Source organism: Trachypithecus francoisi, unplaced genomic scaffold (genome assembly GCF_009764315.1).
Source record: "Trachypithecus francoisi isolate TF-2019V2 unplaced genomic scaffold, Tfra_2.0 Lachesis_group5, whole genome shotgun sequence".
NCBI lineage: Eukaryota > Metazoa > Chordata > Mammalia > Primates > Cercopithecidae > Trachypithecus > Trachypithecus francoisi.
Window position 1 is genome coordinate 29,128,929 of NW_022681470.1, and position 17,395 is coordinate 29,146,323.

General features: G+C 37.4%; 1 protein-coding gene across 8 annotated transcripts in view; it reads left to right on the plus strand.

Annotated features, from left to right (window-relative positions):
• The window catches only part of DNM3 (dynamin 3), a 589,217-nt gene that overhangs the window by 559,800 nt on the left and 12,022 nt on the right, over window positions 1–17,395 (plus strand). Inside the window, exon 22 of one of the 8 annotated variants that reach the window (XM_033200235.1) lies at window positions 4,641–6,075. The exons of 6 other annotated variants lie outside the window; for them this stretch is intronic. In XM_033200235.1, coding sequence (XP_033056126.1) covers window positions 4,641–4,677 — 37 coding nt within the window. In that variant the 3' untranslated portion in view covers window positions 4,678–6,075. Of the gene's footprint in view, window positions 1–4,640; window positions 6,076–17,395 lie in introns of those variants that run through there. One more of the 8 variants, XM_033200238.1, reaches the window with a different exon arrangement.

Here is a 17,395-nt window from a genome sequence, read left to right on the forward strand (position 1 = left end):
TATCAAAAGAATTCTAGAAAACCACTGACTTAGAGAATTTTATCCATCTGCCTTCTGAAATGTGATCCTTGTACCGAGTTTTACCAATTTTCATATAGACTGAATAAATCTGACTGATCGATCTGCAATTGTTTTTTTAAAAACTACACATAGAAATTTTAATATAGGCATGATTGTTGTATACAGTCACTAATCGTATATAAGATAGATCATTGTACATTTGAATAATACATGTTGACAATTGTAAGTGGATTTTCAGGCTTAATTGTGAAATAATACAGCTAATAAATAATGGACCTAGAAACATACATAGTTGGAGCTGTACTCTCACCTTCATACACTTGCAGTCAAAATATACACAACGAATATAATCAGAGATTTTTAAGGTATAAAGTACTAAGGTTTTTTCCCCCTCAAAATCAGAAATATAAAGAGGAAAGAAAATTAGCCCATACATAATTTTTTTTAAAATTCAATTCAGAGAATTAAAATATTTATGTACTCCACGAAGGAATATCTGACTTTAGACGAACCATGAAAACAGATGTGACTTCTACCCACCCCTGCAGCCTGAGCCACCTTGCCAACTGATTGTGGCACTTACGTTTTATTTTGATCTTCAGGTTTTTGAGTGTAATGAAGAGAAGAAGGGGGATCTTAAGCTAGTACACAGAGGGTGGTACAGCAAGAATAAGCAGGAGATTTGCAATCAGAAGACCTGGGTTACTGAAGGTCTTGGGTAACTCACTTAACTCTGAGACGGGAGTTCTTTTTCTCTGAATTCTCTCTGAAACAGGGAGAATTCAATAAGATTGTTCTCCAGATCATATGACATGAGGTATTTGAAAAAGTTTGATACACTGTAAAGACTATAGTTGTTACCACTGTTATCATTTTGGTCCTAAGTAAAGAGGATATATATATACTCTCAATCCAATTTTTTTCTCTAAATTCAATAGACTTGGCTTATAAATTATTTGGAATGGTGCTAAATTTCCAGTAATAATAGTAATAGCAACAGCCAACATTTATTGTGCTCTCAATATTACTAGGCATTGCCCTAAGAACTTTGTATATACATTTTTTGTTTAAAGCTCATAACAAATAGGTTATTATCCACATTTTACAGATGCGGCAGTGAGGTTAAACAGGTTGCCCAAGGCTGCTCAGCGAGTGCCTAGTGGAGCTGGACTTTAATCCCATGCAGTCGGCTTCCAGAGCCTTTTCCTGACCATGACCCCAGGGTTTCTCAACCTCATCGGTACTGACGTTTTTGTTGTGGGGAGCTGTCCTGTGGATTATAAGATGTTTAGCAGCATCCCTCGCCTCTACCCTCTAGATTTCAGTTGCACTCCCCAGCTGTGACCACTAAAAATATCTGTAGACACTCCCAATGTCCCTTAGGGGAGTAAAATTCCTCTCCATGTGAGAACCACTGCACTGTAGTATTCAAAAGAATTCCCTTCCATGTAAAAAGCATGAATTTCAGCATTGAGTCTTGCTACAAGCAAGATCCAATTTATTATTTTAGAAAACCTCAAATTGACTGGGAAAGTGTCTGCCATTGTACCAGGAAGGTATTGAGGCCATTGGAAGAGGAAGAGTTGAGAATGGGAAGGCTGGAGTCCCATACAGGAGCTACTTTTGTCTGTCTAGCTATGAGAAGAAACCAGAGCAACCTAGTAGTGCCTGTCCTCGGGAATGAACATGCATGTTCTGCCTGCTTGCTTGACTGCTTTACCTGTGGGTTTCAGATGAACTGGCTTGCCAGTACCCTTCAGAAAAATCAACTTTTGAATGCTAAACTGACTTGTTAAGTAGGGTGGAGCTGCCGTTGGTATTTTCCAGCTCGCACGCACGAGGCAGCTGAACGAGAATGAGTAGCCCAAGCTGGATGGCCGGTGCATGGGCAGCAGGGCTCAATGAGACTGCATTAGGGAATTTATAGGATGACAATTGCCTTATTTGAAATTTCTAGAATACTCTCAAGTTAGAAACAGACTTTACTTGATCTGGCCGTGCAAAGAGTCAGTCCCAAATTTAAAACAGAAATGAGAGTACAGGGTAAAAGAGGAAAGTTGGTTGTTTTGTGCTGAGCCTTCAAGTTTCTGTGCTGGTTCAGCGCTTTGGGAGGGAAATCCCAGGGAAGGGGGCTGGAAGGGTAGTCACCTGAGAGAGAGCAAGAAAGACTCTGTCAGGATCCCCATGCCTGTGAAATCCAGCTTTAGATGGAGAGTTCTGACCACATAAAGTCTGTTTTTAATAAAAGCCAGAGCAGGAATCCTACCAAATACAAGCCAGAAATGGGGTTTAAGATTTCAAAAAATGAAAGAAGGAGAAAAAGAAAGGAAGAGAGAACGAGAGAAAGAAAAAAATTGAGAGAAGTGCTTGTTGAAACTTTACCTTATTCTGTTTGTTTAGTATATTCTATTTCTCCGCTGTGATTTGCCTCCATTTTCTCTATCAAAAACTTAGAAAGTTGAAATGCCATTATCCATTATCTCTGGGAAAACAACCCTTTGCTTTCAGAGAAGGAAGTTTGAATTTTTTTCAAGTTTTTTACTTTCTTAAGGGCTCTTTCTCCTTTTGTATCTGAAACTGGAAACCTATAACATGACAAGACAGCACAAAAGGTGTCCCGCCAGCTCCCTGTTGGGCTGTAATATTACAAAGGCAATAACTGAACTTTTAGAGACAAGAGATTCTGCCATTCAGCATGTGCTCGTGCATAGTTTTCTTCTGGATAATTCATGACTTCATTAGCAAGTTATGATCTTGACTTTTAAGAGCATATATACTTTTATGTTAACCCCATTCAGAGGTAATCAAAGCACTTACATTTGTACAGAAACCATGAGTGTTCTGCTTTTAATATATACATACATATATATATATATAATTGTATCTTTCCATTCCAATATAAAAGGAGTGGAAGGAGAGAGGTGGTGGAGTCATTTTTGGCCCAGCTTTTCTCAGCTGCTCAAGCTGTTCTGGTTTATGTGTATGGAGCCTTTCAGTGAGGGAGCTGGAAATATTGCAAACTACACGCCTCTTTTAATTAATTCCACTTGAACTAGAGAAGCATCTCTATTCCAAAGAGACTCACTAGTATGTATGCTTCTGTCATTAGTAAGTTGAGTATACACAAATCAGTGATTTGTGGAACATTTTCTATTGCCAAAATATCTGGATTGTCCCCTCCCCTCTCACCTCCACTCAACTTCTCTGAAGGGGCTAAACGCTGTTTGAAAATCCAATCCCGTGTGTATTTACTTAACAAGATGATCTTAAACAGACATCACCACCTCTTTAGGGTCCCTATTCTCTTAATTGAAGATCCTGATCTTCATCATACATTAACTCTAGAGCTGATGTAACTACTTTCAGATATAGCTTCTTAAAATTAGTTAATTGGGAATCACAGTCTTTGACATTAACAGAACAAATTAACTGAGTCCGAGTGTGTTTTTCCTGGCAATAACTAACTCTGGCATTATTTCACTCATTTGTCTTCTTCCCTTTCCCTGGACTAAGCTATTTTGCAATGGTCAAAAGGGGATAAGGGTGGGAGGAAGGGTCTCCAACCAAGGAAGAAGAAACTTTTTTTTTTTTTACCTCATCACTCAATATTCCAAGCTAAAAAAAAAAAACGTTGAAAAATATAAGTACTTTTTTTGACCACCCTTGTTCACCAAGTATGATGGTGTCTCTTTAAAAAGACAAAACCAAATCATTCAAAAGGATTTGGCTTTTACTCCAGCTCATCAAAATGACATAAACACAACATGGAAACCAAAGAATGCTCCCTTGAGGAGTCTCTGGTGAGCCCCTTAGTGAAGCTGATGTCCCACCCTGCAAGGACAGCCCCAAAGTAGCATCAAGATGATTCCAGAGTGTCTCACTCATGCCCATCCAATGTCTTAGGTAGCTTCTTTGACTTCTGTGGCACACTTTAAGAATTTCATTGTAGGCCGGCGCGGTGGCTCAAGCCTGTAATCCCAGCACTTTGGGAGGCCGAGACGGGCGGATCACGAGGTCAGGAGATTGAGACCATCCTGGCTAACACGGTGAAACCCCGTCTCTACTAAAAATACAAAAAACTAGCCGGGCGAGGTGGTGGGCGCCTGTGGTCCCAGCTACTCGGGAGGCTGAGGCAGGAGAATGGCGTGAACCCGGGAGGCGGAGCTTGCAGTGAGCTGAGATCCGGCCACTGCACTCCAGACTGGGCGACAGAGCAAGACTCCGTCTCAAAAAAAAAAAAAAAAAAAAAAAAAAAAAGAATTTCATTGTAATCCCACATTTTCAGTAATTTATTACAAATCGACCATGCCAAAAGATTTATAAATCCTACATAGGCAATCAATGCACACACATTCTTTTCTTTACAAAGACAAAAGCCATTTAATCCTCCTTATCATTTAGTTTAATTTTGTTTTAAATGTTTGACCTTGATGACCTGCAGTGCTATTTCTCTTTTACGTATTTTATATATTGTTATAATTGATAATTAATATAAAGTCCCTTTCACTTAGGGATAAGATCTACTTGTTTTGTTTTGGTTTTTTAGCTAGTCCCCCAAATTTTGCGTAAGGACAAATTCATGATTCTTATGAGTGTGTCTTTGAATCCCTTATATCAAGGTTTGGTGCCATGAAGGATGAAGCTGCTGAGCCCTGAAGTCGTGGGCTAAGGGTACACGGACAATTAAGCAACTTAAGTGACTAGCCTGTGTCTGATTCCCCTGCAGTCATGTACTGAAAACCTCCTGACTTACTCTCTCCTCAACAGCCCTCTAAAAGTCTGACTTCTTTTAGCAGCTGAATGTCATTTGGACAAATGAGGAACTCATCTTGTGACTTCTGATGTCAGCCAGGAGCTTTCTATTTTTCTCACCCCTTTAAAAAACAAATACATAAATTTATCATTGGGTATTCTGATTTTTCAGGGAACAGTTTTTATTTTTAGCAACTGGCTTTAAAAGCAAGGAAAGATTTTTTTTAAGTATAATTACTAAGAATAGAAACAACTTTGAGGTGTTCCTTTTGATTCTTAATATTTAAGGCATCTCATTTGTTTTGAAATCTCTATATGCCGTTAATCATTTGTTGCAGGTTTAATATGAGTTGTCATGATGCTTAACATACTTTCATGAAAATAGAATTTTGGCCACATGCTGTTCACTAAAGAAAATGTCCAATTTAATGTAAGTCCCTCAATTAAAAATCCCATCCAAAGCCTCATTCCAATTTCTCCATGATTCTGGCTATAACACAATTATTTCATTGGAGTGAATCAATGGTTAATGTCAAAGTTTTTAATTCTTCAAGTCTTGGTTTCAATCTAGTTTAAGTGAAAGTAAAATTAGTTTGGTGGTTTCCTTCTTGAGTCTCGCAAACTTGAGTCTACTTTACACAAACATCTCCATCCTGCCACGGTTCGGATGACTGGCAGTCTGTTTAGGCGAGGCCCAGAAACAGAATGCAAGTGTTGTGAAAGTCAGAATCTGGGAGCTTTGCAGATGTGTCAAGGTAGCCTTCAGATTGCCTCTCTGTTTTCAGTGTGTCCCTTATCTCACTCTTCCAAACATCCTATGTTGTAAGAGGGTAAAAGGAAAAGGAAAATAAGAAAGGATCTACATGAGGCAAAGTACAAGTAACATAAATGCAGACAGGCAGCAGTAAATATAACAATATGCTGCTGTTAGCCCAGTGGTAACTGGCATTAAGCTAACCAAACACAACTGCTTCCACATCCCATGACAAATAATAGCAAATAGCCCTGTCATTGTTCTCTTTGGGACTCTAAATTGTCGAAGCTTCACCCATTACAGGGAAAGCCTTCCTGAGTTTCAGGGGACCCAGCCCTGCCCTGAGTTTCACCTGACTGATAGAGGAAAACAGCCAAGGCAGGAGTCTGGCAGAGAAGTCACTGGCCAGTGAAAAATGCACAGTAAAGGGTTATTATTCTTCCTGTGACCAGTCAGCAGCAAATTGTCACCAGTTGGAATCTGCTGAATGTTCCTATATACAAGTTAATGTTAGCTGAAAGAAAGGGAGTTAAAAAAAAGTTTTGCCCAGTATAAGCAGATAGACTTGTAGATGACACAGAAGCTAGTACTTCTATTTCATCACTGCACTTTTTTGTTTCCCTCATTGTAAGAAAAGAATGATTTTTACAGGGAAACCTTCACATTCAGACAGTTCTTGTTAGATGGTATGTTTTTAACGACTCCAATGGTTCATGGTGTGACATTGTTCATAGCTCTTTCACCTCTAAATTTTATCCAAGCAACAAATTAGAAGAAAGGACTCCTGGGGGCTTCTTCCTTCTTTCTGTGAAAGATTAGAAGCATTTTTTTTTTTTTTTTGAGGCGGAGTCTCTATCACACAGGCTAGAGTGCAATGGCGTGATCTCGGCTCACTGCAACCCCTGCCTCCCGGGTTCAAGCGATTCTCCCGCCTCAGCCTCCTGAGTAGCTGGGATTACAGGCATGCATCATTATGTTCAGCTAATTTTTGTATTTTGAGTAGAGATGGGGTTTCACCATGTTGTCCAGGTTGGTCTCGAACTCCTGACCTCAGGTGATCCACCTCACCCTCCCAAAGTGCTAGGATTACAACCATGAGCCGCCACACCAGGCCTAGAAGCAAAATTTAAATAACGTTTACTAGAGTTGCTTTAGCCGATAAGAGCCAGGAAATTAAAAATGAAATTGTAAATGCTGCATCTTTCACTCAGATATGTGCCTTAAATGCATACCTCCAGCAATATAAGAAAAACATTGAGGATTTAGCTGATGGTTTGATGGCTTTTGCCTGCCTGTCATAACTTTATTGCTGCTCAAAGGTAGAATTTTAAAACACTCGACATTGAAATCCTTTAGCTTACTATTGCCAATGTATTGTTAAGTGTTGTCTGGGGGAACCTCTGAATCTAAACACATATTTACACCCTTAAGTTGCCAAATTAAATCCACGTGGCTTACCGAATGCTGTTGCCAAAAAACTATTACACTTTTGGTGTAGCCAATATTTTAAACGTGGGGGATGGGAGGGCAGTGTTGAAAGGCATTAGATTTGATAGAATTTACATGTGCATTGATGCCACATTATTTAAGTATTTACATCAAGTTTAGATCCCATGGCAACTCTGACCAAGAAAGAACTCCTACACAAGGCAAAAAGTCTAAAGCCACTAGGTATTTGGGCAGTCTCCTCATGGCACTTTTTGCCCTGTGGCTCCTTTTCAGGCATCACAACCACACCATAGGCAAAACCACAAATAGCAAATACTCTAATTTCTTGAATTATTTTTTAACTATTCCTATAAGCACCAGGAAATGTCCACTCCTATTTTCTGGTCAAAGTTATCAGCTCATGTGAATCGTAGAAAGAATACATTCCATCCAAGGATCTGAAAATATGTTAAGTCAAAATGGCAAGTAGCAAAATTTGCAATCACTCATAATCCATAGCCAGGTAGGGTCTTCCTAATTTCAGTTGCTTAGAGACATGTAAAGTTCCAAATGTTCATAAAGTCAACTTTTTCTCCTATTGGGAATTAATTTAAACATTAGAAAACAGGAAAAGGTATAAGTACTCTTCTTAAATGTGCAAGTTAATATGAAATTTAGAAATAAGCCCCATTCCTTCCCTGCTTCTTTGGTAGAAGGGCTAATGTACCAACTAAGAGAGAGAATAAGCTAAAGGTCTGGATAGCCACAAACTAAATACACCACCACAGGAGAATCCCTAAGCTTCTATGGTAATTTTGAAACTAAGAGAAAAGAAGACAGTATGAGAAGGCATTATGCTGCTTTAAATATGACTTGGGAAATGGTCTTATTTTACAATCAAATATACCAGTTGCTTCCATCATGTAAATATTACCAGTATTTGGTTTCAGATTTTCATGAGGCAACATTATCTAAATTTACTGTTGGTAAATTTACTGTATACTTAAATATATAACATTCATTTGCAGTATTTCATTTATCTCAAAAGATTAGTGTATATCTCATCTAGAATGAGACTTCGTATGAGAATAGGAGATGGGAAAGACTTTTAAAAGCATTTTGCAGTCCAGAGAGTCTGCAATGAAATTATTCCACTCAGAAATTGGTATTTATGTAAGATACATTCTGTACCATGTGTATTTTTTTAAGTTTATATTAGGATTATTCTCAAAGTCAATTTTAAGAGTGAATGAAATTTTTCCCTCAAGTAAATCTCCCCTTAAGTAGTATCATGCTCAAGGGCCTACACCAGAAAGTCTGCCCCACTACTCTCACTATAATACCATTCACTGAGGAAAAGCTATAAAAACTGAGGAAAATGTCTACTTATTTTTTAAAACAACGAGAATTGCTTTTTGCTTCTCAGTAGTGTTGGAAAATATTTTAATAACTAAAATAATAAAACTTCATGTGAGGCAAATTCCACCTTAATTATTGCCTGTTGGGGTGGAAAAATTAAGGAAACATTAGTAAATGTGTTAACTAGAAAAACCACTGTGGTAATTTCCCGCCAAATACCTGGGTCTAAAGTAAAAATAAAATCTGTGCTCTGCATGTGATTTGCATGAAAATAGACTTACAGTTTTAGCTCTAACGATAGTACCACTTAGGACTAAGATGAATGGACCAGAAAAACCCCTGTGATTCATAACTAGACTATGATTAGCTTACTTCAATGTTCTATAGTTCGGTTTGGAATCTTTAATAAGGGATATTGATATAATTGCTTGATTCATTTTAATATTTCAAACACTCTAAATTACTCCATCACTATCTTAAATAATTAATGCCTGCAAAGTCATACTTACATTGAAAACTGATTTTAAAGCACAACATCTTTGAATAACACATTGAAAGAGTGTTTCTGGTGTTTGCTTAAAACTTTGATGTATAATTGATTACATCTTATACATTTCTTTTTTTTTTTTTCCTGGTATTTTCCTCTTCCAACTTAGGACTTTTTTGCCATATGTGGCTATTTGATGTATAGTGTTCATTCGCAACCTTCTAGGTGACTGAAAAACGCATGGAGTTACTCATGCCAATAATTATTGCTACTGAATTGTTCCAAAGTCTCCCTTCCTGCAGAGAAAGAAGTTTCAGTAAAATATTCTAGAGGATTACAAATAATCTTTGCAGTTCAGAAATACTTTCATAGGCTCCATTGCTCTTCACAGTTTTCAGTTAGAATGTTATTTTTGTCATGAAAGTTTGCATTTATATTTCTTTTCTGTGGATTGCTTACCACTTATTAAAATTAAAATGCATTTTAAGGTGAAACATTATGTACCTAGAATACTGAAGGTAGCACTGACCATTGTCTTCAGTTCAGAAAGCAATGTTGAATTGGAAAAGCAAGATTTTAGAATATTCCTTTTTACTGCATTGTCATTGCACCCTTCCTCTATACCCTAGTCCTTCTGATCTCCCTTGTCTCTCAGATGATCCCTACACCCAATTATACAGAACAGTCTTCCTCTGGTTACTTATATCGAACACTAGCCTGCTAGCTGTGTTTGGCAGGCCAGCAGGATGAGGTAATAATCAGAAGAAAATGTTCTGGTTTATTGGCCTCATCCACGTACAACATTATTCAAAACAGTTCTCTGTGGGTGAGAACAGGGTTGCTTTGAGATCCCCTGGTCTAATGTTCTGTAGTAGTGAGGAGGAACAAAACTGTAAACTTTTTTGATCTCTTCTAGAATAATGGTAAGATAAATGATATCTGCTTGGCCCATCCTTTCAGTAATGTTTACAGGCAGTTAGATGTATGTGAAAATGAGAGCCTTTCATTTATAAACATTTTGGCTTTACTCTTTCCAAGTTCAGCCGTCTTCTTAAGTACAGCCTCCATGGTCAGTACAGCAGTGTTTTCCTAAAAGCATATTTTGTGAACAATTTCTCCAGGATGATGGTAGTTTTTGTAAGACAGATGCCTAAAAGACATATGGTTTTCATAGATTTTCCGTCTAGACTAGCTTTATTTAGTGACTTTTGGTCTGAATTGGTCTAGTTAAAGTTTCTGTAGGAGCTTGTATAAAAATTTAAAATGTGGGCATACCATTAAGGTGTAAAACAAAAGTTTGACTTCTTGTTGGCAAGAGATTAAAACGGATTGGTTGAAAATTTCCTTCATGTTAAGTAATTCTGATCATCTTATAGGCCTACTCATCTATTCCGCCCTCACAACACTGTCCAAAATGGAAAGGCTTACCCTAAAAATCCCATAACTGTTAAATTCATATACTCCTCACTGTTCCTGAGTAAATTCTTTGTGTTCCAGTTTATGTGTGTGTGTGTTAGAAAGCCCTAATTCTTTCTGCAGACTCTTTACATGGCCCAGGGGACATATGATTCTTTACCCTTTTAGCACCAATTTTTACAAACACAGCATTTCTCTCATTTAAAAAAAAGCGCCTGACAAGCCACTGAGTAGAAGTGACGGAACCTTTAGGAGTTTCATAGTGCCGTCAACCAACAATGAAAATTCTGTTTTTAAATGCGTTTCAAATTCTTGAGCCAGTGTCAAAGACTCATTTAGAAACAATATGACATGTTCAGAGGAAAAGAATTACATCTAGTCTTGCCCAGAAATCACCCTTTTGCTCCCGCTTTTGTAAGAGCTAATATTGCAGACCAGTCCCATCGTAACTGCATCAGAAAGAGGAGGCTCGTGGAAGGGCGGAAATGTGGGCTGTTCTGTCTCCGCGAGTATCATTGCTTGGCTTCCTTGGCTTCTCACGAAGCATTTAATTGGACTTAGTCACATATTTGTTCACTGACATGGCAGCCTGCAAGGCATAATGCCTCTCTGTTTTTCTCTGTTTGCTTTAAAAATTTTTGTTTTTAAAATTTGAGCTCTAAAGCATGTTAGAGCTCCTCCTGCTGGATTGAAAAAAAAAAAACTGGGATGATTAATAAATGGTAATTCTTTTTCTTCATATTTGTCACCGGGGCAAATAGAAGTGACAGAAACCTATCATGTGGTGCACTTAAAACTGACCTTTTAATTCATCAAGTATTAAGGTCAGGCAGAAAGAAAATGTTGATGCTACACAACTCATCTCTCAGTCTTCAAATTCCTCATGCTCTTTTTTGTTGCTGTTGTTAAAAAAAAATAAAAGGAATAGGAAAGGTTATTTTTCTATCAGTATTTCTAGTTACATAGTTACCCCAAGTCACATCCCCATGCTTGAAAGGTTCTTGCTGTCTCTCAGAAAGCGACAAAAGGTTTTTTCCATCTTCCCAAAGCAGAAATGAATTGTACAGTCATATAGAGATTTGAAGTGTTGCCTTTTTCCTCCCTATCCTTTCTTCTTTTTCCTTCTTCCTCCTGAATTCCTCCTCCTTCTCAGAAGCAGACACTTGCCTCTCCCAGTAGCTAGTTCTCAGCACCTCCTTTCCTGCCTCCTCCTTCCCCTACATGGTGGCAGTTGGCCTCTCCCTCTCCTGGTACCTGAAGTGGGAGTGACGAGACGGATCAGAAAAAGGTTTACCCCATTCACCATCAGTGGGAGTAGGTTTCTACAGCACATAAGTTTCTGGAGGTCTCTTTAGGAATAAGAGAGAAAGGAGGGGGGATGGAAGGGAGATAGGAAGAAAGGAGGGAAGGAGGGAAGGGGCAGGAAAGGGGAAAAGGAGGGAAGGAAGGAGCAAAGGAAAACAAAATCACTTGTAAACCTCTGTAAAACCATTTCCTTTCCCTGCATGCTTTCTCACACTGTATCCCTCTTGCCTTCTGCTGCTCTGTGTTTCTTTGTTTCTTTTAGCTCTTTCCTCCCCCCAGTTTATCTTCTCAACGATATAGTACAAAGGCCAAAATACTTAACAGTTAATCTCGAAAGTAATGCTTTTAAGAAATCATATTTTAATACAACTAAAAATCCTCTGTGTTATCTGTCTCATGACTTTATGAGGACTTGGGACAAAGGAAGTCATTTGGTATTTGTGATAAAGAATAAGACAACCCTTGATTTCTCAAACTTCAGTACTTTCTGACTTTCTTTCCTTTGCACATACCTTTTCTGTTCCTGGAATGCTAGTCCCCTTAACTTTCTCTGCTTTCTGGATGTCCTTCCAACCTCTCATCCTCCTTCCAACTCTGAGCTAGGACTCCAGGTGTTTCTGAAACTCCCAAAGCAACTATTTTATCATAATCCTACTGTGGTCATGTTAACTTGTCTCTCTCCATCTCAACAAGAAACTTCTTCTGGGCAGTGACTGTCTTTATTTCTGTCTCTACCTCTTAACACAGTACCTAGCACATAAGTAGGGCTTACTGAGGGGATGAAGGAATATAAAAGGAATTGACTTGCAAGCCTCAATCAAAATTTATTTTGGAACAAGCCCGATACTTATTTTAAAAACCAATTTAAACACACTTTCTTGTTCTATTATATTGGAAAGCTTGCCTGAGTGAATGTTGTAAAGTTCTTTCTATAAATCATAAACCTGAGCAGAGTTCATGTGGGTAAATCATCCTTTAAGATGCTTTTTTGCCACAACCACAGAAGTGGTTGTACTAGGCACCATACCTAGGGGTGAAATCCAAGTCAGACATGTAGGACAATGTAAGGAAAGTGTGACAAAGCAGATTATATTACCATCTATTTCAGAGGCTAATTTATACAGGATATTACCTTCATCAAAACATTGTATGTTTGTATCATCAAAAAATTGTGAACTATTTTTCTCCCTATGTTCTGATTTCAAATTCCATGAATTGATTCATATTTTCCCAATGACATACATTATAAAATCATGGGTTCATTTTCACAGGGGAAAGAAATGCTGGCTCTAATACACAGCAATAATCATATTAGAGAATTCCTTAAATCCTTTAAGTGGGCTCCAAGTTCTGTGTTCTTTCCAGCATCTACTATTCTTGTATAGTATTGGCTCATTCTGTCACTAAAGCCAAAAATTCCAAAAATATGCTGAATAGCACCCTATAGTATTTCTTACAGTAAATTATAAAATATTATCTTCCATGTGGACAAAATCATGACTGTTACAGCATTTTTCTGACTTTAGCCTCATACCTTCTAGATATGTAAAACCTATTTGTTAAATAAATGCCCAAAATAAGAAGTAGAATGCAAATACATTGCTGAAATTTAAAATACAATGTCCCAAAATTTGTTCTCTTAGAGCAGACATTCACAAGAAGAAGTAGGGGTCCTTCATCATAGCTGCCTTCCACTTTACCTAGAGGTGTGCTCCGACCCAATTTATCTTTGGGCCCATTCACACTCATTGATCTACCACTTGGGACACTGCCCTCAGCAGGTGCTATGGAAAGCTGCAAGAGGTGTAGGAGTAATCTCGGTTCATAGAAGGTTTTGAATATTGTTCAGATGATAAGATATGCATGCACACCTAAAACTTAAAAAAAAAAAAAAAGATGCAAGCATTAAATGATTCAAGAGGGTCATTGAGAAGTAAAGCATTTCAATTTCTAAAAACACAGAAAATGGTTTTTGTAGATAAAACCCTTCATTTTTTAAATCATAAATAAGTTAAAAAATGGTAGGCAAGTTGATATCAGATTCTAGTGGCCCTTGGAAACTTGGGATGTATAACTCTCCCTTGATCCTAGATGTATGTAACTGAATTTTGAGAGTTATATTTTAAACTTTCAATTATAATTTATAAGTAAAACTTGCAGTGTAAAAGAAGCTATTGCATATCCTTTTAATGCAAATAACTGCCTTTTTAAGCAGATATCTTCTCTAAAAATGTCAGTCTTCATATATCTTTTTGAAGCCTTTCTTTTAATTTGGGTCCACCTAACTAATTATGTTGGACTTCAATCCTACCCTCTCCAAAGATTAGAATTTGGAATGCACATTTAGAGATGCTTACTTTCTATTTATTTTCATAAGCAAATACAAGCTTCCCTAAGCAAGTAGTAGTCATTCTTCTGGTAATGACTAACAACAATAACAACAAACACTATTGTACAGTATCTTGGTCTTTACAACATAAGGCTAAAACTGCTTTCACCCGTGCTTAAGTCTAATTCCCAAAGGTATCAAAGTGTTTCTACAATATTTCTTCATCCTTCTTAAGATTTTCCAGCACTTTCTCTTTTTGTTTTTACTGTACCTGGCAAGTAAATTGAATTGCTAATAAAGAGAAGTAAAAATCTTTTTTTTATTAGGCAGTGGTTTCAAAGCATAATCCCAGGACCAGCAGCATCTGGGAACTTGTTAGAAATATCCTACCCCATTGGCACCCAGCAACCTGTGTTTTAACAAGGCTTCCAGGGAATTCTGATGCGAGGTCCAATTTGAGAACCATTGCCTAGAGCATGTCAATCTAACTGCCCAATAGAAAGAATTCTGCACTGGAAGTCATGAGATCTTAGTGCAAGCATAGGAACGGAAGAAGACTGAGCTACATAGGCCCATTCTGGCTTACACATTTACCAGTCAGATAATTCCTGCTTCCCATCCTAAGGAGAAATAAGGGCAGGGACAGAAAGACCAATCCATTTCACAAATCAGTATTATGCTAGCTGGAGGCAAGAAGCTAGAGGAAAGGTGGTTTTCACACCCACCCCACAAACTGATACACCAAAGCAGTTTGCCCTATTGAGGTCTCCCTTAACTCCTGTTAAAATGGGCCTCTTATCATGAACACTTAGAACCAGCTAATCCAAAGAAGAGCAGATGAAATTTTAGTTCATCTATTCTTAAAAGACAATAAAATAAGGCAAGAAAACAATGATGCATTCTTCTCTCTTATCGGTAAAGCCAGTTTCTCCCCCACAATGCCACCCACCCTGCATGAGCATTTGACTTTCTTACAAAATTTGTCATTGTCCACAATACTGCAAACAGTCCATCCCTGCAGCTACAAATACAACTTCAAGTATTACATCTTTCCCTTTGATTTGAAAGAAGAAATTTGGCTCTTCTATGTAACCATAAACCGCCCACATACAACACAGTGTTTCAATAAATACTAAGTGATACAAGATGCTCTATTTCAATATAATGCCTTACTTAACGAAGCTCATCACTAAACAAAGCAACTGAGGAAAATTTAGTACAAAACAATAACTTTGCTTTCCCCAAAACAAACTGTCTTGTGAGGTGAATGTCTTTGGAAACTCTTTGAATGGTTAGAAGCTGGACCGATGAAATGAACTTTAACAGTAAACTTTAAATGTTTTATGGTGTTGAAGTTGGCAAACATCTTAGCATTGCATATTAAGAAAATTCACCCTGAATTGCTTTCTAGTAGAGTTGTATATACAGATTTTTGTTGTTATTGTTTTAGAAAAAAATAAATAAAATGCTTATTTCTTCTACAAGGGTTAGTGAGGAGCTCTTTAGGATTTTTAATTACTAAGTACATATATGGGTTCCTTTAACTGAAACTAGGCATATTTCCAAGATATCATAGTTACTTTGAGAGAACATGAACATTTTATCTTTTATTCTTTTAATTATTAATTCACCATCTAGCTATGCAGTGACTATTGAATGCATGTCCCTAGGGACATCCTTAAAGAGCTCATAATGAATAAGCTATCCTGATTGAATGATTGATTTGGGAAAAAAACAATACTATGAACCACAGGCCATGCTAAGTTATGGGATATGGTAGTGAATAAGACTAACAATAGACCTGGCACATAGCAGAACCATATGTTCTCCTCATCTCCTGTCCTGACTTCTTTCTGCAACTGCCTACTACTATTGTCCTCTTGTCCCAGCCACATGGTCCAAGGATTAAAGCAGATATTAATGAGAATTTACTGTGCCATAAGAGTACTTAAGTCTTTCTATTCTCTATCCACACCATTGAATTCTTCCCTTCAGTCGCCATCATTTAAGTTCCAGTTTCACTCATTATAGACTTACATTCCCTTACTTCCAAGTTTTATATGCAGCAGTTACAATCATGTTTGCCATTACTTTGACCAGATTATTGTATTTTCAGACTTCCCAGAATGTATTCTCAGACTCCGAATTATAAAATTTTGCCCCATTTTTCCACTTAAAATGGAGTACTATAACAAAGCTACTTGCATATTTGTTTTATTCCACTCATCTTCCATTCTGAATAGATGCTGAGCTCTTTAAAATCATGTAGCATGAGGCAGTCCAAATATTAGATGCTCAATAAATAATCTCTGCAATATATAACTGGAAGTCCTGACATAGATCATCTAGTCTGATTGCACAATTTGGCAACTGGAGCTAGAATCCACATTTTCCAACATCTGATCCAGGACTCTTTCTATGTAAACATAGTACCCCAAACATAAGCTTCTGACAAATGCCTTAAAAGTGTAGCATCCTTGGCCTCACTAGACCTACTCACCTTGATCTAGCCTAAACTCTAGCCTAGTTAAACATCTTGTTTAGGCACTTTTCAGTCATTTCTTCATTTGTCCATTATTCAACAAATACTTAACCACTGCCTTCTAATCACATTGTACCAAATGCTGAATATATATAATAAATGCAAAATATGTGGTCTCTTTTCTCAAGGAATTTTGAATCTATTTAGGGGGCACTGGTAATACTCTAGTAAATAAATACATAATCAAAAGCAGGGTTACTTGCTATGAGAGACACAAACATGAAGTAATAGAGGAAGGCAGAGGAAGTGGGGAAAACTGTGGGATGGTCCAGAAGGACTGAGGAATAACAGTTAAGCCAAGAACAAAAGCATCAAAAGAGAAGTCAGTTTCATTCCTTTCTTTCTTGGCTACAAGCCTTGATACAAGCTATCACATATTCATGAAACGATTTCCAATCCATCATGCCATGCTGTATCCTACTTCTCACTGAATTTGTAGTCTAAAATCAACTTTTTATTTAATGAAATCCCCTAATTAATTCCATTATCAAAACTTCTGGTAGAATTTTCCTCCTTAAAGTTCAAATTCTGGCCATTTCTCTCCTCCCACCAGCCAACTGGTTAATTGCTAAGAATACATTTCCATAGGTTACATGATTATTTGTCAAACTCCCTGAGGGCAGGGGGCTTATTATTTGGTATTTATTCCAAATATCTACTAAAGAACTGAGCAGTCAGATACTTTAGAGTCGCCAAGGATATCAATCCTACATGTCACTTTAGCTACTTTTTTTTTTTTTTTTTTTTTGCTATGGCCATGATTTACCCACAAATATCCTTGTATTTCTAAGACCAATGGATATCACAAGCATTCATTAGTTATTTCTTGATTCTAGGAGGAACTTTCATCCATTCAGTTATCAAACATTCAGTGACTGAATGACAAGCAGTGAACTAGATACTGCAGTTACATGAAGATGATTAAGACACAGCTCATTTCTAATCAGTGAAGATAACAGATAAGCCTAATTAGAGTTCAGTGTGATGACTAATAATAGAGAT